Raw genomic sequence first — 27,022 nt, forward strand, 5'->3', positions numbered from 1 at the left:
GAGGATGCTGTCTGGTCAGAAAGAGGTATGATGCTGTCTGGTCAGAAAGAGGAGGATGCTGTCTGGTCAGAAAGAGGAGGATGCTGTCTGGTCAGAAAGATGAGGATGCTGTCTGGTCAGAAAGAGGAGGATGCTGTCTGGTCAGAAAGAGGAGGGTGCTGTCTGGTCAGAAAGAGGTGGATGCTGTCTGGTCAGAAAGAGGAGGGTGCTGTCTGGTCAGAAAGAGGTTGATGCTGTCTGGTCAGAAAGAGGTTGATGCTGTCTGGTCAGAAAGAGGTTGATGCTGTCTGGTCAGAAAGAGGAGGATGTTGTTGCAGCCCGTAGCATTGAATGCAAGGGAAGCCAGCGAACATTTGCTCTCCCTTGATAAAAAAATATATAAAAAATAATAGCCAATCAGCGGTTGAGTTAAATTGAATGAGCTCAGCTGTGAATGGTCCTGGCGCACCCAAAAAAAGTCTAAAGGGAAGCCAGTTTGGACTTGGCTTTGACCAATCACATCACATTAGAAGCCAAACGTCATTGACAGAACTTGAATTGTTGCGTCCCATTATGTCTTTGTCCACCGGTGGCTAGCTAGCTAAAATCGTCCCTTTCCTAAATTAGCCATGGATGGAGATAGGGATTTGTCATTTTACTTCTCCCTACTGGCCAATGATTATAACGGCGATCCTGATCCAACCATGAATTCCTTCATTGTGCCCCTGACCTGAGAGGATGGAAGTTTTAAGTAGCTCAAGGTTTCCCAAACTCGGTCCTGTATCTGTACTTTACTTTACCATTTTATATTTTTGACAACTTTTACTTCACTACATTCCTAAAGAAAATGATGTACTTTTTACTGCATACATTTTCCCTGACACTCAAAGTACTCGTTACAGTATGAATGGTTAGCAGGACAGAAAATGTTTCTAATTCACACTTTCCCTACTGCCTCTGATCTGGCTCACTAAACACACATGCTTCGTTTGTAAATTATGAGTGTTGGCGCATGTCCCTGGCTATCGGTGAATGAAAATATTTATACTTTTACTTTTGATACTTAAGTATATTTTAGATTTTTTTTATTTTGTTTATTTTTTACATGTAACCTTTATTTAACTAGGCAAGTAAATTACATTTACTTTTGATACTTGAGTATGTTTAAAACCAAATTATTTTACTCAAGTAGTATTTTACTGTAGTTTACTGAAAACGTCCTGATAACTGATAACGTCCTGATAGCTGATAACGTCCTGATAGCTGATAACGTCCTGATAGCTGATAACGTCCTGATAGCTGATAACGTCCCGATAACTGATAACGTCCCGATAACTGATAATGTCCTGATAACTGATAACGTCCTGATAGCTGATAACGTCCTGATAACTGATAACGTCCTGATAGCTGATAACGTCCTGATAACTGATAACGTCCTGATAGCTGATAACGTCCTGATAACTGATAACGTCCTGATAGCTGATAACGTCCTGATAGCTGATAACGTCCCGATAGCTGATAACGTCCCGATAACTGATAACGTCCTGATAACTGATAACGTCCCGATAGCTGATAACGTCCCGATAACTGATAACGTCCTGATAGCTGATAATGTCCCGATAACTGATAATGTCCCGATAGCTGATAACGTCCTGATAACTGATAACGTCCTGATAGCTGATAACGTCCTGATAACTGATAACGTCCTGATAGCTGATAATGTCCCGATAACTGATAATGTCCCGATAGCTGATAACGTCCCGATAATTGATAACGTCCTGATAGCTGATAACGTCCTGATAGCTGATAATGTCCCGATAGCTGATAACGTCCTGATAGCTGATAACGTCCTGATAGCTGATAATGTCCTGATAACTGATAACGTCCCGATAACTGATAACGTCCTGATAACTGATAACGTCCTGATAGCTGATAACGTCCCGATAACTGATAACGTCCTGATAGCTGATAACGTCCTGATAGCTGATAACGTCCTGATAGCTGATAACGTCCTGATAGCTGATAACGTCCTGATAGCTGATAACGTCCTGATAACATCCTGATAACGTCCTGATAACTGATAACGTCCTGATAACGTCCTGATAACGTCCTGATAACTGATAATGTCCTGATAACTGATAATGTCCTGATAACTGATAACGTCCTGATAACGTCCTGATAGCTGATAACGTCCTGATAGCTGATAACGTCCTGATAGCTGATAACGTCCTGATAGCTGATAACGTCCTGATAACGTCCTGATAACGTCCTGATAACGTCCTGATAACTGATAACGTCCTGATAACGTCCTGATAACGTCCTGATAACTGATAATGTCCTGATAACTGATAATGTCCTGACATAACATTATATGAATCCAGTGGTGACACTATTTCTTACTAGCTGTTCTTTGGACTTTATCAGTCTGGTGACATTGTATTTCATATGGGCTGGACCTAAACTGAGCCTCACTAACAGCATTGAATAATGTAGCTACAGTTGTTCATCTTTGAACACTGCCCTATATCATACAGAGCATTATGGGTAACATTCCACGGTCGGACTGAATGGAAACAATGAAATTAGTGTTCAAGACCAAAGTGTTGAACAACAACAAAACACACAGTGAATACACAGTGAGACACAGACAGACACACAGACACACAGACAGACAGTCAGTCTTTGAATAGGCCCCATTACTTCTCGAAGCCGGCAGTAGGCATGTGTGTGTATAATGTGTAATATAGTGGTTAGATAATATGGTAGTAGGCATGTGTGTATAATGTGTAATATAGTGGTTAGATAATATGGTAGTAGGCATGTGTGTGTATGATGTGTAATATAGTGGTTAGATAATATGGTAGTAGGCATGTGTGTATAATGTATAATATGGCAGTAGGCATGTGTGTGTATAATGTGTAATATAGTGGTTAGATAATATGGTAGTAGGCATGTGTGTGTATAATGTGTAATATAGTGGTTAGATAATATGGTAGTAGGCATGTGTGTGTATAATGTGTAATATAGTGGTTAGATAATCTGGTAGTAGGCATGTGTGTATAATGTGTAATATAGTGGTTAGATAATATGGCAGTAGGCATTATGGCAGTAGGCATGTGTGTGTGTATAATGTGTAATATAGTGATGGGCTGTAAATATCATGCAGCTGCCCACACAACACAAGGTTGTCTATATATATAATGCTCTTAACCAATCAAAAGCCCTCGTTTTCAGACCCCCAACAGAGAAAAACAGGAACGAAAAACATCTTTCCCAAGATACATTTTAATTCAAAACCCTCTGTCTCCTAGAACAGCAGGAGGGCCAAATGGAGACGCGCGCACGTGTGTGTGTGTGTGTTTTCATACATGTGAGTGTGTCAAATTAGTGCTTGCTTACATGTGCCTGCTTTAACAGGAATGTGGTTGTCTTGCCAACAGTCTGGACTGATAAACGTCTGTTTTCTGTCTCAATGTATGCTAGTGGTGTTGATGTTTGTTTGACAGAGTTTGGTCATTTGGGGACGTTTCGGTGGTTCTGTGACGTTTTATGACGACTTGTTGGTGTTTCTGACATTTAAGAGCCTTTAGGATGACTTTCTAACGTCACAATAACGTCATAAAAAAAAGTCCACTTGTGGGTTTTGTGACGTTGAAGTTACATTGAAGGGACGTTGAAACAACGTTGAAACAACAATGAAGTGACGTTTTGTAATGTTCTCTGACCTGCTTCCTGATGATGTTCTTGTAGATGTTGGAGGAGAACATGGAGGCGGAGCTGAGGAGGGCGGAGTCCATGGATGACATCACGGCGGCAGCGACGGCCCCGATGCCGATGATGGAGACGTAGGAGGGGGTGAGGTACTGCAGGGCGATGGGGAGGATGGATCCGGCCTGGCCACGCTCGTATGGGGTCGGAGAACCATAGCCTGTCAGGTTCCAGTCTGGACAACACAACACAAAACATTAGTCATTGGTCCAGTTAGTGAAAGAACACACACCTTTTTATTTTAGGTTCACAAACCCTAACTGACCCATTTCTAGTGCAACAACTGGGTGCTGTGTGGCAATTTTGTGCTTGTTGCACAAAAACAGACACTTCCTGTGGATTTAAACTGTTCTGTCACAAACCCTCACTGAAAAGAATATGATAAAGCACCTGACTGATTCATGTAGCCTCATGAGATTGTAATTCTAGTCTAAAATGTTATGTTTTTTTGATTAGGTGTGTTTATCGAGGGATTCAGGAAGACCTGTGAGCACCCCAATCCAAATTATAAGCTGAGGGAAAATTGTGCCTCAAAGGTCAAGAGGGTGACGCCATTTTTGAACTACGTGGCCAAGAATGAGACCTACCAGTCCTCTCTCATTTTCCTGACAGTCCATGACAAAATAAGGCAGTAAGCAGAGTTCTTTCTTTCTCTTTAGTCTCATAAGCATTAATTAACAATACAGTATTTGATTGTATGATTTGTGTGTGTGTGTGTGTGTGTGTGTGTGTGTGTGTGTGTGTGTGTGTGGGTGTGTGTGTGTGTGTGTGTGTGTGTGTGTGTGTGTTACCTGTGGATGCAGCGACAGCCCCCACCAAGACAGACGGGATGCCCAGCACCAGGCAGAAAGCTGAGGAGGCGAAGCAGGTGACCTGAGCCTGGGTGTAGGACGACGCTGACAGGATCCTCTGGTAGAAAGCCTGATAGGCCAGGCCTCCCAGAGCCTGAGAACACAACATCTCATCACTAACAGGTGCTAAGTGACATTAACAAATCCACGTCCAGCCACTCGTGTGGGTTTGACATTTTAAAAAGCCTTTAATGAATGGGATAGGCCATTATTAAATTACACTAATGTGTATTGTCCTACGCCTTCATCAAGGTGTCTGTTTTGTCATTTAGAGAATATGGTGAATATATCCTTTTAATGAGGTGGGACACCAGGAAAACGGCTGATAGGCCAGAAGTCTAAAACCTCAAAGGGAGACAACAACCCATAGAATTAGAATGAGTAGAATGGGCTTGGAAGCTCTGACCATGGCAATTTGACAGGTAAACTGTTCTATTCTATTCGTTGTAATTCTATGGAACAATCAACACTTATCAGGAGAATGAGGCTGAGAAACATCAGTTTTAAAATGCTTCACAAATATATGGGTCATTCTACAGATGTGGTTCAAATTGCTGTCCTCAGTAAGAAAATACAACTATTTACAAAAAAAAAAAACATTTAGGACATTTCTTTACATCATGACATATTCTAGTCCATTCCAAGGCAATAACAGACATATTGTTGAATTAATATAGTGCAAAACCACTGTTTATTTACTGTACGTATTTATATTGAGAGATGGCGGTCTCCCACCCTGGCTCCTAAAATTCTTGTTTGACAATAAAACAAATAATGATTTTTGTAATTCTTTAACACTAGAACTTCAATAGAACATCTTGAGTTGTTCTATTATTAAATGGAAACATGCTGATCTGAATGTTGTTCCCAGTTTTGATGACACTACCGACACATACACATTAAAACACTGGAGAATGAATGCGCCTTAATTAGCCACACCCCTACAATTGTAATCAGGAAATGAGAATGCACTCCTCTGCATCACGGCCACATGGTGAGTCTGCCAACATTTCAAAGAACATTTGTGACTAAAAATATGTTTGTTGGGGATGTATATCAGTCCAAAATATAGCTGCTAGTCATATCTTAGCTATGGGGATTAATTTAAAGTCCAAAATAAGTTTCAATTATCAAAACTAAAATGGTCACAATCGAAACAATTTGATTGGTTTCGGTTATGACACTTGATTGTTACTCCAATGGTATTTCTTTACATGGATTTGAAAACACATCTGATGTGATAATCTACATTAAACACATACATCATTATTTGTAGAGTTATTAAGGACAGTCAGGGACATCTGTAAGCTGGCAACATGATTTGAAGTACAGCAGAAAGATAGAGATCTTCTCTGGGTACAAAGAGGATAAAAACAGACCCTGTGCGATATCAAGAATGTCTGAAAAAGGGAAAGAAATGCTAAAAGAAAGGAAAAGGGGAAAGGTAAATTAGTTTTGAGGTTTTTTCTGAGAGGGAGAAGAGGTAGATAAAGGTCAAGTTAAAGACAACACAGCGCAGCAGTGAAAAGGCACAAAGACGGAGCCAAAGGCTCCCAGAGAGGAGAATGGAATGGCATGCACGGCTATACCAGGGGCTCTCTGGTGGAGAATTCACCTGCCCCTCATGTGGCAAACCATGTGGGTCTCGCATTGGCCTGCACAGCCACATGCAATGGCACAAACGCAACCCTCATCAATAACCACAATTGGGAGCAGTGTCATCATCAACATCGACGGCAGCCGCAAGTTAGTGTGTGTACCTATGATACTTGTGTGTGTGTGTGTGTACCTACATCTGTGCGTGCGTCTGTGTGTTTTCGGTCACTCACCAGAACCATGAAGTCGTCAATCCACTTCCCCGCGTCTCTAAGCTCCAGCTTGCCGACCCAGGGGGCCTGGAACGTCTCATTGAATGCGGTCAGAGTGATGTCCATGGAGTTAGGGTTTGTCATCATAAATGGTACACAGATCCACTGTGAGAGGAGAGGTGAGGGGAGAGGTGAAGGGAGGGGAGAGGTGAAGCAAGGGGAGGGGAAGGGAGGAGAGGGGGAGGAGTTAGGGTTGGTCATCATAACAGATCCACTGTGACAACAACATGAGGATCAGTGAGTATTTTACTTCCAGAACATTTCACGTTAAGTAGCTCCCATTTGTTTTCACTGCACTCCCCAAAATACATGTCCTCCAACCTACAGTGGAAAGCTGACAAATACACATTGTTAAAGGTCCAATGACCTTATCTTATCTCAATATCAAATAATGAAGTACTTTACTGTAATTGTTTTCAATTAGAATGGTCAGAAAACAACCAGTAATCACTTCTTAACAAAGAGCAATTAACAAAGAATGTATCTAGGACTGTCTGGGAGTGGTCTGTTATTGTCAGAGAGGTCTGGAACTCTTTCTTATTGGTCTTTTAACTCATTTACCGCTTGGTGATGTCACCAGGCAGGCAAAAACTCCATCCTAGAACAACTAGCAGAAATTTCAGGCGGCTCTTACACTAAAATGGCATTATCATAATTTTCACAATTTCACAGTATTTTTCCAACCTAGTGTGGAAATATATATTAAAATATATACACAACACAAGAAAATCTCGATTTGAATGCACTGGGCCTTTTAAGTATATTGGCATTTCCTTTCAAATAAAGTTGGATTCGATTCGAATGGCTATGACTGATCATCAGGTTTAAATATTCTTTAAATAAAGTTGGATTGGATTCAAAAAGGCTGCCGCCACTCCACTCACCAGACTGAGGAAGATGAGGATGAGCTGGATTACGTCGGTGTAGGCGACAGAGTAGAGTCCTCCCAGTAGAGTGTAGATGATGGCCACCACAGAGCTGATACAGATGGAGTAGACATAGGGCAGGTCCAGAATCACACTCATAGTGCCACCTGTAGCACACAGGGAGGGCAACAGAACACTGAGCTATGGAACACTCAGAACACTGAGCATCATCAATAATAAAATGTTCACAGACCGTTATCAGTGATTAGCTGATAACCTACTGCTGTATAGCTGAACCACTCTGCTTCTCCTTCTGGAAACTAAATGCTGGTTATAACTTATGGCTACTTTGTGTACTGCAAATACTAAGGTAATATCCTAGAAACAGTGGTGAGCCTGGTCAAGTACAGTATAATCCTTTTCTATTGCTATATACTACTAACAGTACATATTATAAATGTAACTTTTTTTATATACATACAGTTGAAGTCGGAAGTTTACATACACCTTAGCCAAATACATTTATACTCAGTTTTTCACAATTCCTGACATTTAATCCTAGTAAAAACTCCCTGTCTTAGGTCAGTTAGGATCACCACTTTATTTTAAGAATGTGAAATGTCAGAATAATAGAGAAAATTATTTATTTCAGCTTTTATTTCTTTCATCACATTCCCAGTGGGTCAGAAGTTTACATGCATTCAATTAGTATTTGGCAGCATTGCCTTTAAATTGTTTAACTTGGGTCAAACGTTTCGGGGAGTCTTCCACAAGCTTCCCACAATAAGTTGGGTGAATTTTGGCCCATTCCCCCTGACAGAGCTGGTGTAACTGAGTCAGGTTTGTAGGCCTCCTTGCTGAGGGCTTTGTGATGGCAACTCCAATACCTTGACTTTGTTGTCCTTAAGCCATTTTGCCACAACTTTGGAAGTATGCTTGGGGTCATTGTCCATTTGGAAGACCCATTTGCAACCAAGATTTAACTTCCCGACTGATGTCTTGAGATTTTCTTCAATATATCCACATAACTTTCCTTCCTCATTATGCTGTCTATTTTGTGAAGTGCACCAGTCCCTCCTGCAGCAAAGCACCCCCATAACATGATGCTGCCACCCCCGTGCTTCACAGTTGGGATGGTGTTCTTCGGCTTGCAAGCCTCCCGCTTTTTCCTCCAAACATAACGATGGTCATTATGGCCAAACAGTTTCATCAGACCAGAGGACATTTCTCCAAAAAGTATGATATTTGCCCCCATGTGCAGTTGCAAACCGTAGTCTGGCTTTTTTTATGGCGGTTTTGGAGCAGTCCTTGCTGAGCGGCCTTTCAGGTTATGTCGATATAGGACTCGTTTTACTGTGGATATAGATACTTTTGTACCCATTTCTTCCAGCATCTTCACAAGGTCCTTTGCTGATGTTCTGGGATTGATTTGCACTTTTGGCACCAAAGTACGTTCATCTCTAGGAGACAGAACACGCCTCCTTCCTGAGCGGTATGACGGCTGCGTGGTCCCATGGTGTTTATACTTGTGTACCATTGTTTGTACAGATGAACGTGGTACCTTCAGGCATTTGGAAATTGCTCCCAAGGATGAACCAGACTTCTGGAGGTCTACAATTTTTTTTCCTGAGGTCTTGGCTGATTTCTTTAGATTTTTCCATGATGTCAAGCAAAGAGGCACTGAGTTTGAAGGTAGGCCTTGAAATACATCCACTGGTACACCTCCAATATACTCAAATTATGTCAATTAGCCTATCAGAAGCTTCTAAAGCCATGACATAATTTTCTGGAATTTTCCAAGCTGTTTAAAGGCGCAGTCAACTTAGTGTATGTTGACTTCTTACCCACTGGAATTGTGATACAGTGAATTTTAAGTGAAATAATCTGTCTGTAAACAATTTTTGGAAAAATTACTTGTCATTCACAAAGTAGATGTCCTAACTGACTTGCCAAAACTATAGTTTGTTAACAAGAAACTTGTGGAGTGGTTGAAAAACTAGTTTTAATGACTCCAACCTAAGTGTATGTAAACTTCCGACTTCAACTGTATATACTGTCTGTCCATTGATGTCCATATAATCATAGCATTTTTTTCAGTTTAGGTCAACAATGGGTTCTAGCCTCGACCTATGCAGGGCAGGGTCTGTTTCAAACCTTGAAACAACGAAAGAGCAATGGTCAAGCAACAGCCCTGTCAAAATATATATTTTTAAACCGAACAAAGCAAAACGGCTCATATCGGAAGAAGCCTACTGAGTCTCTGAGTTCCTTCTCTCACTCGAAGATTCATCATCATCATCAGGTTACATCATAACTATTAAGAACTAAGGAACTAAAAAATATCAAATAATAATAATAATGCATAAATAAAAAATAAAAATTCTGATAAATAGAGAAAATAATCATTCAATCAATAAGCAGATAAACATGAGTAAATCCAGGTCTACCTCTCTCCAATCAGGGCCAGGGTCAGCCCAGCTCGGCCCCGCCCCGCCCGCCTGGCCAAGACGCACCTACGTCCTTAAACAGAAAAGTGTCAGATCGCCACATCGCTGACTAGTAGGTTTTTCAGCCTGCCTGTGACCTTTTGACCTCTACACTTGACCTTTGACTTGAACTTCACCCCATATATTTGAATGTTTGACCTCTGATGTCGAGGTTTTTATATTTTCTTTAGCCTCTTCAGAGATGTTGTGTGTGTGTGTGTGTGTGTGTGTGAGTTCGGTCACCAGTATTTTACAGATTCCTGTTTATTTTCAGAAGCAGTCTTGAGGTACGGGATGTAACCACTACAATTGACAGATCCTCTTTACAACTCAGCCTGGTACTGTAGAGACAGCAGTGTTTGAGGGGAGTGGAGCTCACTAGGCCAAGAAAGGGTGGATGGATTGGAGGCTAGAGTAAAATATTTGGGTAATAAGACTTTGAGGATGAGGAAGATAAAATAAAAAGCAAAGTATCTGAAGCACTTAGGTCTAAATCCTACTCCTATCCTGATTAACGATTTAATTCTCTGGTGGAATGAGAACTAGGGGTCTCTGTGTGTGTGTTGAGGGTTGGAGAACATACTGTACTGCAGGACCAGTTGGTTACGTAGGCAACATTAAAACATTGTATCAGTTAGTTACCTAGGCAACATTCAAACATTGTATCAGTTGGTCATTCTAGGGCCACAATAAAACATTGAATCAGTTGGTTACCTAGGCTGACCAGCGTCCTAGCGACCCACAGGACGTCTGCAATGAGCGCTGGGAAGATGAGCAGGCTGCTCAGGACGTTGCCATACTTTATCTGGAACGGATCCATCATTGTCACGTACTTGTTTTCCCTCATTGGTTTGGCGAAGAAAAAACCACCTGCATCAGAAAAGAGAGAAAAGAGAGAGAGGAGTAGGGGGATGAAGGGGGGAGAGAGAGGAGGAGGATAGAGGTGAGAGAGAGAGGGGGATGGAGGGGGGAGAGATGAGGAGGATGGGGATGAAGGGGGGAGAGAGAGGAGGATGAGGATGAAGGGGGGAGAGAGTGGAGGGGGGAGAGAGAGAGAGGAGGATGGAGGGGGGAGAGAGAGAGAGAGAGTAGGGGGGATGGAGGGGGGAGAGAGAGGAGGCGGGATGGAGGGGGGGAAAGAGAGGAGAAAGAGGAAGAGGGGGGTGGAGGGGGAGAGAGGAGAGAGAGGAGGGGGGAGAGAGAGAGGAGGGGGGATGGAGGGGGGAGAGAGAGAGTGGAGGGGGGAGAGGAAGAGGGGGATGGAGGGGGGAGAGAGGAAGAGGGGGATGGAGGGGGAGAGAGAGGAAGGGGGATGGAGGGGGGAGAGAGAGGAAGGGGGGATGCAGGGGGGAGAGAGAAGGGGGGATGGAGGGGGAGAGAGAGGAGGGGGAGAGAGAGAGAGAAGGGGGATGGAGGGGGAGAGAGAGAGGGGGATGGAGGGGGAGAGAGAGGAAGGAGAGATGGAGGGGGAAAGAGAGAGGGGGAAGAGGGGAAGAGAGAGAGGAGGAGGAGGAGGGGGGGATGGAAGGAGGACAGAGAGGAGGGGGGAGAGGAGGGGAGTGGGAGGGGGGATGGAGGGGGAGAGAGCGAGAGAGAGAGAAGGGGATGGAGGGAGGAGAGAGAGTAATGAGGGGGGAGAGAGATGGAGGGGGGGAGAGAGATGGGGGGTGGAGAGAGATGAGGGGGATGGACGGGAGAGAGATGGGGGGGAGAGAGGTGGAGGGGGCAGAGAGAGGAAGAGGGGGATGGAGGGGGAAAGAGGAAGAGGGGGATCGAGGGTGATCGAGGGGAGAGAGAGAGGAAGAGGGGGATGGAGGGGGGGGAGAAGAAGAGGGGGATGGATAGGAAGAGGGGTATGGCGGGGAGAGAGGAGGCGGAGGAAGGGGGGATAATAAAACATAGGAAACTTACAACAAACAGGTGTTGACCTCTGATAACACAACACCTTTTTCTGTTTTGTTATTGCCAGCCGAGCGCCGGACAAACAATGGATCAAAAACAACGCCAAGGGGATCATGTTACATTTCCTGATTTCCAATCAAAGCTACGTTTGACAAAATGCTAAACACACACATACACACACATACACACACAAACACACACAAACACACACATACACACACATACACACACAAACACATAAACCCTTGCCCCCCACCGCTCACCCCATAACTGTGACAAATCATTTCCCTCTTGCTTTACGACTGTGTTCTTTTGTCGGTTACGAGCAAGACAGCTGTTTCATTCGCGTGTGTGCGTGTGCGTTTGCATGTGGATGTGTGTGTGGATGTGTGTGTGCGTGTGCATGTGGATGTGCATGTGGAGGTGCGTGTGCATGTGGAGGTGCGTGTGCGTGTGTGTGGAGGACACTTACAGCCCAGTAGGGAGCATTCGGCTCCAGCGATCCAGTTACACATAGGTCACGTTCCAAATGGCACCCTATTCCCTTTGTAGTTTGACCAGGGCCATAGGGGAATGGGGTGTAGTTTGACCAGGGCCGATTGGGGAATAGGGTGTAGTTTGACCAGGGCCATAGGGGAATGGGGTGTAGTTTGACCAGGGCCGATTGGGGAATAGGGTGTAGTTTGACCAGGGCCCATAGGGGAATAGGGTGCTATTTGGTGAGGAAACTCTTGAAGGTACCTTACGTACAGCATTACTTATTGAACATTTACATTACCTTTATTTAATCTTTATTTTACATTTATATTACATTTATATTACCTTTTTATTACCTTTATTTTATCTTTATTTAATATTTATATTACATTTATATTACCTTAATTTAACCTTTATATTACATTTATATTACCTTAATTTAACCTTTATATTACATTTATATTACCTTAATTTAACCTTTATATTACATTTATTTAATCTTTATATTACCTTTATATTACCTTAATTTAACCTTTATATTACATTTATATTACCTTAATTTAACCTTTATATTACATGTATTTAATCTTTAAATTTCCTTTATATTACTTTTATTTAATCTTTAAATTACCTTTATATTACATTTATTTAATCTTTATATTACCTTTATATTACATTTATTTAATCTTTATAGTATCTTTATATTATCTTTATTACATTTATTTAATCTTTATATTACCTTTATATTACATTTATTTAATCTTTATATTACCTTTTATATTACCTTTATTTAATCCTTATATTACCTTTATATTACCTTTATTACATTTATTTAATCTTTATATTTGTCACGTCCTGACCATAGAGAGCTCTTATTTTCTATGGTAGAGTTGGTCAGGGCGTGACTGGGGGGTTTATCTAGTTTATTTATTTCTATGTTGTGTTCTAGTTTCTTTTTTCTATGTTGGGGTTTATGTATGATTCCCGTTGTCTTTAATTGGGGATCATATTTAAGTAGTTGTTTTTCCCACCTGTGTTTGTGGGAGATTATTTTGAGTTAGTGCATGTTGCACCTCTGTCGTCACGGTTTGCTGTTTGTTTATAGTTTATTGTTTGTCTTGCTAAGTTTCACATAATAATAAAGATGTGGAACGATACTCACGCTGCGCCTTGGTCTGTTTCTACAAACAAGCGTGACAATATTACCTTTATAATATCTTTATTACCTTCATATTACCTTTATTTAATCTTTATATTACCTTTATATTACATTTATTTAATATTTATATTACCTTTATATTACCTTTATTTAGTATTTATATTTGTCACGTTCTGACCAGTAAAGGGGCTATTTGTTATTGTAGTTTGGTCAGGACGTGGCAGGGGGGTGTTTGTTTTATGTGGTGGGAGGTTGTTGTGCATAGCTGTGTGTAGCCTGCATTACTGTTGGTCGTCCATTCGTTTTCTTGTTTTGTTTGGTAAGTGTTCTAAATAAAGTTATAATGAGCACTCAATCCGCTGCGCCTTGGTCCACTTCCTACGACGACCGTTACAATATTACCTTTATAATACCTTTTTATATTAGCAGGCAGGTTATTTAAGAACAAATTCTTCTTGTTTTTACCACCCACATTGACAGTTGGATTCTTCTGGAGGGGCGGAGTGGACCCTGATTTGTGATGAGTTATTGGGGAGTCTGGTGCCCCTGTGAGTTCAGAGGGCTACGTCGAGTTCTCCACGCTGTCTGGGTCGCCCCGGGGGATGACTGACGACACATTGACTGACTGACGACACACTGACTGACTGATGACACACTGACTGACTGATGACACACTGACTGACTGACGACACACTGACTGACTGACGACACACTGACTGACTGACGACACACTGACTGACTGACGACACACTGACTGACTGACGACACACTGACTGACTGACGACACACTGACTGACTGACGACACACTGACAGACTGACGACACACTGACAGAGGGTGCGCCCCAAATGGCACTCTATCCACTACATAGTGCACTACTTTTGACCAGAGCCCTATAGCGTCCTGATAGGTCTTGGTCAAAAGTAGTGCACTATGTAGGGAATACGGTGATATTAGGGAAGCAGGCTGGTCACTACCTAACAATCTAACCTGATAGCACCTGCTGTTGGTCATTACCTAACAATCTAACCTGATAGCACCTGCTGTTGGTCATTACCTAACAACCTAACATGATAGCACCTGCTGTTGGTCATTACCTAACAACCTAACATGATAGTACCTGCTATTGGTCATTACCTAACAACCTAACATGATAGCACCTGCTATTGGTCATTACCTAACAACCTAACATGATAGCACCTGCTATTGGTCATTATCTAACAACCTAACCTGATAGCACCCGCTGTTGGTCATTACCTAACAACCTAATGTGATAGCACCTGCTATTGGTCATTATCTAACAACCTAATGTGATAGCACCTGCTATTGGTCATAATCTAACAACCTAACCTGATAGCCAGTCAGGTCATTACCTAACAATTTACCCTGATAGCACCTGCTGTTGGTCATTACCTAACAACCTAACATGATAGCACCTGCTATTGGTCATTACTGAGACCATTAGAAGACATGGTAATGTTACTGAGACCATAAGAAGACATGGTAATGTTACTGAGACCATAAGAAGACATGGTAATGTTACTGAGACCATAAGAAGACATGGTAATGCTGGCCTGGACGGGTCCGAGACCATAAGAAGACATGGTAATGTCCGGCCTGGACGGGCTGAGACCATAAGAAGACATGGTAATGTTACTGAGACCATAAGAAGACATGGTAATGTTACTGAGACCATAAGAAGACATGGTAATGTTACCGAGACCATAAGAAGACATGGTAATGTTACCGAGACCATAAGAAGACATGGTAATGTTACCGAGACCATAAGAAGACATGGTAATGTTACCGAGACCATAAGAAGACATGGTAATGTTACCGAGACCATAAGAAGACATGGTAATGTTACCGAGACCATAAGAAGACATGGTAATGTTACCGAGACCATAAGAAGACATGGTAATGTTACCGAGACCATAAGAAGACATGGTAATGTTACTGAGACCATAAGAAGACATGGTAATGTTACTGAGACCATAAGAAGACATGGTAATGTTACTGAGACCATAAGAAACTATTAAATGACATTTTTTCCCACACCAGAGTTTACAAAACATTATAAACAGCTGCTATTTCCATGACAGACTGACCAGGTGAATCCAGGTGAAAACTATGATCCTAATTGATGTCACTTGTTAAATCCACTTCAATCAGTGTAGATGAAGGGGAGGAGACATGTTAAAGAAGGATTTTTAAGCCTTGAGACAATTGAGACATGGATTGTGTATGTGTGCCATTCAGAGGTTGAATGGGCAAGGAACAATATTTAAGTGCCTTTGAATGGGGTTTGGTAGTAGGTGCCAGGCGCACCGGTTTGAGTGTGTCAAGAACTGCAACACTGCTGGGTTTTTAATGCTTAACAGTTTCTTGTGTGTATCAAGAATGGTCCACCACCCAAAAGACATCCAGCCAACTTAACACAACTGTGGGAAGCATTGGAGTCAACATGGGCCAGCATCCCTGTGGAACTCTTTCAACACCTTGTAGAGTCCATGTTTCCGACAAATTTAGTCTGTTCTGAGGGCAAAAGGTGGGGGTGCAACTCAATATTAGTAAGGTGTTCTTAATGTTTTGTCCATTCAGTGTAGCTATGGATGTAATACGTGTTGTGGTTTGACCTTCATGGTGGCATAACCATGATCCTGTCCAACATGGCCCTATTCCCTATATAGTGTACTACTGTTGACCAGGGCCCTATTCCCTATATAGTGCACTACTGTTGACCAGGGCACTATTCCATATATAGGGCACTACTGTTGACCAGGGCCCTCTTCCCTATATAGTGTAGTACTGTTGACCAGAGCCCTATTCCCTATATATAGTGCACTACTTTTGACCAGGGCCCTATGAAATATATAGTGCACTACTTTTGACCAGGGGCCAATAAGGCTTGGTCAAAAGTAGTGCACTATATATTGTAATGAAACAGCAGGGAGCAGGTCTCGACACCAATGTAATGTGTCACGGCTCCTCCTCTGCAGTGCAGGGGCGGTTCCTCCTGCAGGCAGAGGAGGGTCGTTAGTGATTGGAGCCACCTGGGATCAGGGTATTTAACAAACTGCTCCACTAACCTCTCTCTCGCTTCGTTTGCTCTCTCTCTCCCTGCTCCTCCAGGTATGATCCTGTTTTGTTTGTTCCTTTGTAGTTTTACATAGTTTCCACTCAGTCATGTTTACACACACATATTCACGCATCCATGCACCCTTCATACACCCTACATTATGACATTTCCACACCTCATTCCTTTTTCTTTGTTTAGAATTAATAGTTTTGTTTTATAATAAACTTTTTGAATTGGCCTATACTGGTTGTTGATGTCCTCTCATTTTTGCCACAGGCTATGAGCCGGCCTGTGACAAATGAAACAGCAGGGAGCAGGTCTCGACACCAATGTAATGAAACAGCAGGGAGCAGGTCTTGAACCCTCGACCTTCTAGCCCGAAGTCCAGCGCGCTTTCGACTGTACCCCAAAAGCATGCTCGAGCGGCCGAGTCGATATCCGCGCTTATAAACCCAGGGCCGTTACACTATGGAATAGGGTTCCATTTAGGATGCACCCAATGGTTCTGTTCAGTAGGGTAGAGAACATTTCTTAGCTTTAGTACCTCACTATACTGTTTCATAATGCATATCCTGTTTCATGCACATTTCCAGATGACCTCATAGCACACAGGTGTGTTTATCTGTGTTACTGGGTAACAGAAGAGTTAGTGCTAGAGCAGATGAGGTGAAGGTACGTCTAAAATTGGCCCCCTATTCCGTACATACAGCTCATATCAGCTATTAGTACTGGGGTCAGACCGTGGGGTTAGAGGTCATATGACTCACCCAGGAAGAAGGTGAGTACGTAGGGAACTGGCATCAGAGCCCAGACCAGACCCAGGGTGGGGTTGTAGACAGCCTCTGCTATACCCAGGATAAACCCTCCTCCAACCCACGTAGCTGTAGGGAGGAGAGGGAGAAAGAGAGTGAGAGAGAAGAGGGAAGAGAGTGAAAAGGAGGGGGAGAGAGGGAGAGAGAGAGGGGGGAGGGAGGGAGAGAGAGAGAGAGAGAGAGAAAGAGAAAGAGAGATGTTAACAGAGAGGAACACATACACATGGGCCAATAAATACCAATACAGTAACACCTCCTTCTGAGAGTCCCACTGTAGACGCTCAAATAACTATCAACAAGCTGTCAGTAACATGTTAAGAGATGTTTAGTGGCGTCCAGTAGGCATGCAGTCGAAAGACATCTGATATTCAACACTTCCCCTAGTGTTAGTGAACAGATATGCAGTCGAAAGACATCTGATATTCAACACTTCCCCTAGTGTTAGTGAACAGATATGCAGTCGAAAGACATCTGATATTCAACACTTCCCCTAGTGTTAGTGAACAGATATGCAGTCGAAAGACATCTGATATTCAACACTTCCCCTAGTGTTAGTGAACAGATATGCAGTCGAAAGACATCTGATATTCAACACTTCCCCTAGTGTTAGTGAACAGATATGCAGTCGAAAGACATCTGATATTCAACACTTCCCCTAGTGTTAGTGAACAGATATGCAGTCGAAAGACATCTGATATTCAACACTTCCCCTAGTGTTAGTGAACAGATATGCAGTCGAAAGACATCTGATATTCAACACTTCCCCTAGTGTTAGTGAACAGATATGCAGTCGAAAGACATCTGATATTCAACACTTCCCCTAGTGTTAGTGAACAGATATGCAGTTGACTCATTGGTTGTTGATATTTGTGTAAACTCTCAGAATAAACTGATCCCTGATGTCTTTTCTATTTCTATGCTGGAATCTCCCTCCCTCCCTCCCTCCCTCCATCTCACCAATCAGTGTGAAGATTCCGACCAGTATGTTGAAGAATCTTGAAACTTGTCAGGTTTATGGGTAACAGTAAACCCCACTCTGATTGGGCATGGTCTCTACAAGACCCAATCTAATTGGATGCTTACCAGTCAGAGTGAAGATCCCCACCAACAGGTTGATGTTGCGTCCGGCAAGCAGCGTGATCTCCATCCCGTCCGACCCGGTACACTTCCTCTCCACCTTCTTGGAGCGCATCGAGGCCCAGATCCCCGTGCCTAGGATCAGCAAGTAGAAGATCGCCATGACGATCAGGCCCGGAACGTTCAGAGACATCTTAACCTTGTTCTCCTTCCTCTTCTCCCCGAAGAAAATGACTGTTCAACTAGAGAGAGAGAGAGAGATCCGTAAACAAGGAGAAAAGGACAAAGAAAGACGAAGGTTTCATGCATTGGGAGATGTACCTACAGTAAATGTACAGCAGGCTTGGCCAACCCTCCTCTCTACTGCAGCCTCTGCAGGATCCCTAGCTCTCCAGAAGGATGGTTGGCCTGGACAGGGTTGGGGTCAATTCCATTCCAATTCCAGTCAATTCCAAATATTCCCAGTTGAAAAGTATTGAAGATAATTGGAATTGGAATTTCAGTGTACTTCCTGAATTGACTGTAGTTTAAATGTAATTTCAGTGTACTTCCTGAATTGACTGTAGTTTAAATGGAATTTCTGTGTACTTCCTGAATTGACTGTAGTTTAAATGGAATTGAGCCCAACCCTGAGTTGGCCATGACTGCTGTACACTACCATTCAAACAGCAGAGAAGACAGGATCAAAGAAAGAAAGGAAAAGTACAGAATATACATATAGATACATAGATATACTGTAGGAACACTTTCAATAAACTCATGACTGTAAAACAGGTGTGCGTTGGGATGGGGCTGAGGGAGGATAAGCAGAGGGGGGGTTGGGATGGGGCTGAGGGAAGGTAAGCAGAGGGGGGGGTTGGGATGGGGCTGAGGGAGGGTAAGCAGAGGGGGGTTGGGATGGAGCTGAGGGAGGGTAAGCAGAGGGGGGGTTGGGATGGAGCTGAGGGAGGGTAAGCAGAGGGGGGGTTGGGATGGAGCTGAGGGAGGGTAAGCAGAGGGGGGGTTGGGATGGGGCTGAGGGAGGGTAAGCAGAGGGGGGATTGGGATGGGGCTGAGGGAGGGTAAGCAGAGGGGGGGTTGGGATGGGGCTGAGGGAGGGTAAGCAGAGGGGGGATTGGGATGGGGCTGAGGGAGGATAAGCAGAGGGGGGGTTGGGATGGGGCTGAGGGAGGATAAGCAGAGGGGGGGTTGGGATGGAGCTGAGGGAGGGTAAGCAGAGGGGGGTTGGGATGGGGCTGAGGGAGGATAAGCAGAGGGGGGGTTGGGATGGGCTGAGGGAGGGTAAGCAGAGGGGGGGTTGGGATGGGGCTGAGGGAGGATAAGCAGAGGGGGGGTTGGGATGGAGCTGAGGGAGGGTAAGCAGAGGGGGGTTGGGATGGAGCTGAGGGAGGGTAAGCAGAGGGGGGGTTGGAATGGGGTTGAGGGAGGATAAGCAGAGGGGGTTTGGGATGGGGCTGAGGGAGGGTAAGCAGAGGGGGGGTTGGGATGGGGCTGAGGGAGGATAAGCAGAGGGGGGGTTGGGATGGGGCTGAGGGAGGATAAGCAGAGGGGGGGTTGGGATGGAGCTGAGGGAGGGTAAGCAGAGGGGGGGTTGGAATGGGGTTGAGGGAGGATAAGCAGAGGGGGTTTGGGATGGGGCTGAGGGAGGGTAAGCAGAGGGGGGGTTGCACAAATAGAACTGACATCTTAACAGAACCACATGACAACATAATTGATCGCTGAGGAACATTCACCACGTGCATACTGTCAAGCTGAATTACACATAAACAAACAACTAATAAATAAACAAGGAACTCAACAACAGGGGTAGCCAGTCAATGATCAGATGATGAAGGGACAAGGAGGATAAGAAGTAGAGATAAAGAAAAAAAGGATTTAGGAAGAACGAAAATAAAAAAGCTATTTACTCTGAAGTCAGACTCTGACTGGTCATGGAGGGGGGGTGTGAAGGAGGGAGTGGGGGGGCGTGAAGGAGGGAGTGGGGGAGAGGTGGGCGGGGTCTCACCCGGCGGCGCTGAGCATCGTTGACAAATGTCCGCCGGCCCCCTCTTCTTCAGGGACGAGGCCCCCAAGGTTTACGGACCGAAACCTCGGGAAGTGAGCAAAGACTTGTTGCCATGTACATAGTGTTTTATGGTGAGTGGTTGATCATGGAGGATTTAACTGGAGGCAGGTGGAAGTATATTGGTGTATAGAGGCCTGTTGTGGTGTTCAGGTTAAGGTAGAAGTGTATTGGTGTATATAGAGGCCTGTTGTGGTGTTCAGGTTAAGGTAGAAGTGTATTGGTGTATATAGAGGCCTGTTGTGGTGTTCAGGTTAAGGTAGAAGTGTATTGGTGTATATAGAGGCCTGTTGTGGTGTTCAGGTTAAGGTAGAAGTGTATTGGTGTGTATAGAGGCCTGTCGGTGTTAGACTGGTATTGGTGTTGTCTAAGAGAGATGAAGGGAAGAACAGTGTGTACTGTGTGTGTAGAGGTCTATACAGACTGTGTGTATACATAGAGGTGCATAGAGGTCTATAGAGACTGTGTGTGTACATAGAGGTGTATAGAGGTCTATAGAGACTGTGTGTATACATAGAGATGTGTGTATAGAGGTCTATAGAGACTGTGTGTATACATAGAGGTGTATAGAGGTCTATAGAGACTGTGTGTGTACATAGAGATGTATTGTCAGGTGTGTAGAGGTCTATATAGACTGTGTATACATAGAGGTGTATGGAGGCCTATAGAGACCATGTGTATAAATAGAGATGTATTGTCAGGTGTAGAGGTCTATAGAGACTGTGTGTGTACATAGGGGTGTATAGAGGTCTATAGAGACTGTGTGTGTACATAGGGGTGTATAGAGGTCTATAGAGACTGTGTGTGTACATAGAGGTGTATAGGGGTCTATAGAGACTGTGTGTATACATAGAGGTGTATAGAGGTCTATAGAGACTGTGTGTATACATAGAGGTGTATAGAGGTCTATAGAGACCGTGTGTATACATGGAGGTGTATAGAGGTCTATAGAGACTGTGTGTGTACATAGAGATGTATGTGTAGAGATCTATAGAGACTGTGTGTGTACATAGAGGTCTATAGAGACTGTGTGTAGACATAGAGGTGTATAGAGGTCTATAGAGACTGTGTGTATACATAGAGATGTATGTGTAGAGATCTATGGAGACTGTGTGTGTACATAGAGGTGTATAGAGGTCTATAGAGACTGTGTGTATACATAGAGGTGTATAGAGGTCTATAGAGGCTGTGTGTATACATAGAGATGTATGTGTAGAGATCTATAGAGACTGTGTGTATACATAGAGGTGTATAGGGGTCTATAGAGACTGTGTGTATACATAGAGGTGTATAGAGGTCTATAGAGACTGTGTGTATACATAGAGGTGTATAGAGGTCTATAGAGACTGTGTACACATAGAGGTGTATGGAGGCCTATAGAGACTGTGTGTATACATAGAGATGTATTGTCAGGTGTGTAGAAGTCTATACGTGTTGTGGAAGGGAAGGAGGAGAGGAACCTACCCCATCCTTTGTCAGGTGAGCATAGACATGTAGTCTACTGTATGTATAGATAGGAATGTATTGTGGCTGTCCAAGAGAAGAGTTACATTGGTCAAAGAACAGGTTGGGCGGACTGTGTAACAAAGGACGACCACCCTCATCCAACAACATTTAAAAACGTTAAAAAAAGGAAGGAATATATACATCATTTTTATACATCGAAATATCTGGTTAAAAACACTGTTTTGCAATGGTCTACAGTAGTCACAACAGCACCCTCTATAGGTGAGGGTGGGTTTTCACTGTGCTCTTGCTCCCACCATAGAAACCTATGGGTACGACGCTGCCCAGGTGAGAATGAATACAGTCACAACCCCTACATTAGCAATTGACAGGCTGAAACGGTTTTGCTCGGTTAAAGCTAGCTTAGCCACTTCTTCGGCTAAATGTTGAGATAACTTTACCATCGTCTCTGTCTGCTATTGTTACTACTGGTATGGCTTGTCAATGACATGACAGCCTGGTTGATGGACAATGAAGAAGTTGCATTGGCTATGTAGGTCAGTGGTCCCCAATTACATTCAGCCACGGGACCATAATTATAAAAAACGTGTCCACTGCAAACTGACCGCAACAACCCCAAACAGATATAATACTTGACAAAAACATAATAATTTCAAACCTTGATTACATTGAGATACGATGACGTGTCTCTCTATTTGCAGTATGTGTGGGAACACTTGGGAACAGATTTCCTACATTACAATCACTTTGAGCTGATAACCTGGTGATTTTACACTTGTTTATGTGCAACAACAACAACAAAAAAAAAACTAAAATTACTTGGAGTGCAAAATAAAATCACCCGTGGGCTGAATTTGGCCTGCTGGCCCCCTATGTAGGTTATGTCCTGATGTAGGTGGTCATGTTGTAGGTTGTGTCATGTTGTAGGTTATTGTCACGCCCTGACCTTAGAGAGCCTTTTTATTCTCTATTTTAGTTAGGTCAGGGTGTGACTAGGGTGGGTACTCTAGTTTTTTGTATTTCTATGTTGGCCTGGTATGGTTCCCAATCAGAGGCAGCTGCCTATCGTTGTCTCTGATTGGGGATCATATTAGGCAGCCTTTTCCCACCTTTTGTCTGTGGGATATTGATTTTGTATTGTAGCTTTAGGGTTGGATAATACTGGGACTGTAGGGGAGATGAGGGGTGGATAATACTGGGACTGTAGGGGAGATGAGGGGTGGATAATACTGGGACTGTAGGGGAGATGAGGGGTGGATAATACTGGGACTGTAGGGGAGATGAGGGGTGGATAATACTGGGACTGTAGGGGAGATGAGGGGTGGATAATACTGGGACTGTAGGGGAGATGAGGGGTGGATAATACTGGGACTGTAGGGGAGATGAGGGGTGGATAATACTGGGACTGTAGGAGAGATGAGGGGTGGATAATACTGGGACTGTAGGGGAGATGAGGGGTGGATAATACTGGGACTGTAGGGGAGATGAGGGGTGGATAATACTGGGACTGTAGGAGAGATGAGGGGTGGATAATACTGGGACTGTAGGTGAGATGAGGGGTGGATAATACTGGGACTGTAGGGGAGATGAGGGGTGGATAATACTGGGACTGTAGGGGAGATGAGGGGTGGATAATACTGGGACTGTAGGGGAGATGAGGGGTGGATAATACTGGGACTGTAGGGGAGATGAGGGGTGGATAATACTGGGACTGTAGGGGAGATGAGGGGTGGATAATACTGGGACTGTAGGGGAGATGAGGGGTGGATAATACTGGGACTGTAGGGGAGATGAGGGGTGGATAATACTGGGACTGTAGGGGAGATGAGGGGTGGATAATACTGGGACTGTAGGGGAGATGAGGGGTGGATAATACTGGGACTGTAGGGGAGATGAGGGGTGGATAATACTGGGACTGTAGGGGAGATGAGGGGTGGATAATACTGGGACTGTAGGGGAGATGAGGGGTGGATAATACTGGGACTGTAGGGGAGATGAGGGGTGGATAATACTGGGACTGTAGGGGAGATGAGGGGTGGATAATACTGGGACTGTAGGGGAGATGAGGGGTGGATAATACTGGGACTGTAGGGGAGATGAGGGGTGGATAATACTGGGACTGTAGGGGAGATGAGGGGTGGATAATACTGGGACTGTAGGGGAGATGAGGGGTGGATAATACTGGGACTGTAGGGGAGATGAGGGGTGGATAATACTGGGACTGTAGGGGAGATGAGGGGTGGATAATACTGGGACTGTAGGGGAGATGAGGGGTGGATAATACTGGGACTGTAGGGGAGATGAGGGGTGGATAATACTGGGACTGTAGGGGAGATGAGGGGTGGATAATACTGGGACTGTAGGGGAGATGAGGGGTGGATAATACTGGGACTGTAGGGGAGATGAGGGGTGGATAATACTGGGACTGTAGGGGAGATGAGGGGTGGATAATACTGGGACTGTAGGGGAGATGAGGGGTGGATAATACTGGGACTGTAGGGGAGATGAGGGGTGGATAATACTGGGACTGTAGGGGAGATGAGGGGTGGATAATACTGGGACTGTAGGGGAGATGAGGGGTGGATAATACTGGGACTGTAGGGGAGATGAGGGGTGGATAATACTGGGACTGTAGGGGAGATGAGGGGTGGATAATACTGGGACTGTAGGGGAGATGAGGGGTGGATAATACTGGGACTGTAGGGGAGATGAGGGGTGGATAATACTGGGACTGTAGGGGAGATGAGGGGTGGATAATACTGGGACTGTAGGGGAGATGAGGGGTGGATAATACTGGGACTGTAGGGGAGATGAGGGGTGGATAATACTGGGACTGTAGGGGCGATGAGGGGTGGATAATACTGGGACTGTAGGGGAGATGAGGGGTGGATAATACTGGGACTGTAGGGGAGATGAGGGGTGGATAATACTGGGACTGTAGGGGAGATGAGGGGTGGATAATACTGGGACTGCAGGGGAGATGAGGGGTGGATAATACTCTTCCCCTTTTCTCTCTCGCTCTCCTTTTCACTCCCTCCCTTTATCTCTCTCTCTCTTTCTCTCCCTCTCTCTTTCTCTCTCTCTGCCCCCCCCCCCCTCACTCTCTCTCTCTCTGTTGAATAAAGTCAAGTGTCTCTTCACACTGCATACTCAATACACACCTAAAGTACACACAGGGAGTTTAATCTAGCTTTGTTATCAATACACAGCTAAAGTACACACATGGATTTTAATCTAGCTTTGTTCTCAATACACAGCTAAAGTACACACAGGGAGTTTAATCTAGTTTTGTTCTCAATACACAGCTAAAGTACACACAGGGAGTTTAATCTAGTTTTGTTCTCAATACACAGCTAAAGTACACACAGGGAGTTTAATCTAGTTTTGTTCTCAATATACAGCTAAAGTACACACAGGGAGTTTAATCTAGTTTTGTTCACCCTAAAACACATTAGCTAGCTAGCTGTTGAGATACAGTACAACAACCACTTGAGTAGTGAGTCTTGGAGTCAAACTACATACCACAATCTGTATGATGTGGGCTATACTCGGCCTTGTCTTAGGACGGTAAATTGGTGGTTGGAGACATCCCTCTAGTGGTGTGGGGGCTGTGCTTTGGCAAAGTGGGTGGGGTTATATCCTGCCTGTTTGGCCCTGTCCGGGGGTATCATCGGATGGGGCCACAGTGTCTTCTGATCCCTTCTGTCTCAGCCTCCAGTATTTATGCTGCAGTAGTTTATGTGTTGGGGGGCTGGGGTCAGTCTGTTACATCTGGAGTATTTCTCTTGTCTTATCCGGTGTCCTGTGTGAATTTAAATATGCTCTCTCTAATTCTCTCTTCTCTCTTTCTTTCTTTCTTTCTTTCTCTCGGAGGACCTGAGCCCTAGGACCATGCCTCAGGACTACCTGGCATGATGACTCCTTGCTGTCCCCAGTCCACCTGGCCGTGCTGCTGCTCCAGTTTCAACTGTTCTGCCTGCGGCTATGGAACCCTGACCTGTTCACCGGACGTGCCTGTTGGACCCTCGACAACTACTATGATTATTATTATTTGACCATGCTGGTCATTTATGAACATTTTAACATCTTGACCATGTTCTGTTATAATATCCACCCGGCACAGCCAGAAGAGGACTGGCCACCCCTCATAGCCTGGTTCCTCTCTAGGTTTCTTCCTAGGTTTTGGCCTTTCTAGGGAGTTTTTCCTAGGGAGTTTTTCCTAGCCATCGTGCTTCTTTCACATGCATTGCTTGCTGTTTGGGGTTTTAGGCTGGGTTTCTGTACAGCACTTTGAGATATCAGCTGATGTACGAAGGGCTATATAAATACATTTGATTTGATTTGATTTGATGGAGGGAGGGAGGTAAAGGAGGAGGGGATGGAGGGAGGGAGGGAGGTACAGTCATCACAATGACCTCCAGATCATTAGCTGAGTCATTAACTAGGACTGCTGATAATATGTCATTATGATGAATGTGAAGGCAGGTGTGTGTTCATTGGTTCTGAGCTATCAGCTGGATAAGATAAGGAGAGGGGGAGGGTACACACACACACACACAGAGTATACCTCTATACTTCTATCACTACACACACCACTCCTGGGGCCCCTATACCTCTATACCCCATACCTCTATACCCCATACCCCTATACCCCTGTACCCCTGTACCTTTATACCCCTATACCTTTATACTCCTATACCTCTATACTCCTATACCTCTATCCCCCTATACCTCTATCCCCATATACCCCTATAACCCTGTACCCCTGTACATTTATACCCCTATACCTTTATACCCCTATACCTCTATACTCCTATACCTCTATCCCCCTATACCTCTATCCCCATATACCCCTATACCCCTATACCCATGTACCTTTATACCCCTATACCTTTATACCCCTATACCTCTATACTCCTATACCTCTATCCCCATATACCCCTATACCTCTATACCTCTATACCTCTATACTCCTATACCTCTATCCCCATTGTCACAGGCCGGCTCATAGCCTGTGGCAAAAATGAGGGGACACGAACTACAGGTATAGGCCAATCAAAAAGGTTCTTTATTATAAACCAAAAACTATTAACTTTAAACAAAGAAAAAGGAATGAGGTGTGGAAATGTCATAATGTAGGGTGAATGTAAAGTGCAGGGATGCATGAATC

General features: G+C 44.1%; 1 protein-coding gene across 1 annotated transcript in view; it reads right to left on the reverse strand.

Moving 5' to 3' along the window:
* Nucleotides 1–27,022, reverse strand: part of LOC106592807 (high affinity choline transporter 1) — a 36,534-nt gene that overhangs the window by 2,342 nt on the left and 7,170 nt on the right. Inside the window, exons 2-8 of the mRNA XM_045716284.2 lie at nt 18,330–18,565; nt 17,202–17,315; nt 10,533–10,688; nt 7,351–7,499; nt 6,428–6,571; nt 4,539–4,692; nt 3,705–3,922 (exon numbers count right to left, since the gene is read on the reverse strand). Of these exons, the coding sequence (XP_045572240.1) occupies nt 3,705–3,922; nt 4,539–4,692; nt 6,428–6,571; nt 7,351–7,499; nt 10,533–10,688; nt 17,202–17,315; nt 18,330–18,516 (1,122 nt within the window). The 5' untranslated portion in view covers nt 18,517–18,565. The remainder of the gene's footprint in view (nt 1–3,704; nt 3,923–4,538; nt 4,693–6,427; nt 6,572–7,350; nt 7,500–10,532; nt 10,689–17,201; nt 17,316–18,329; nt 18,566–27,022) is intronic.

Source organism: Salmo salar, chromosome 08, assembly GCF_965601325.2.
Source record: "Salmo salar chromosome 08, fSalSal1, whole genome shotgun sequence".
Taxonomy (NCBI): Eukaryota; Metazoa; Chordata; class Actinopteri; order Salmoniformes; family Salmonidae; genus Salmo; species Salmo salar.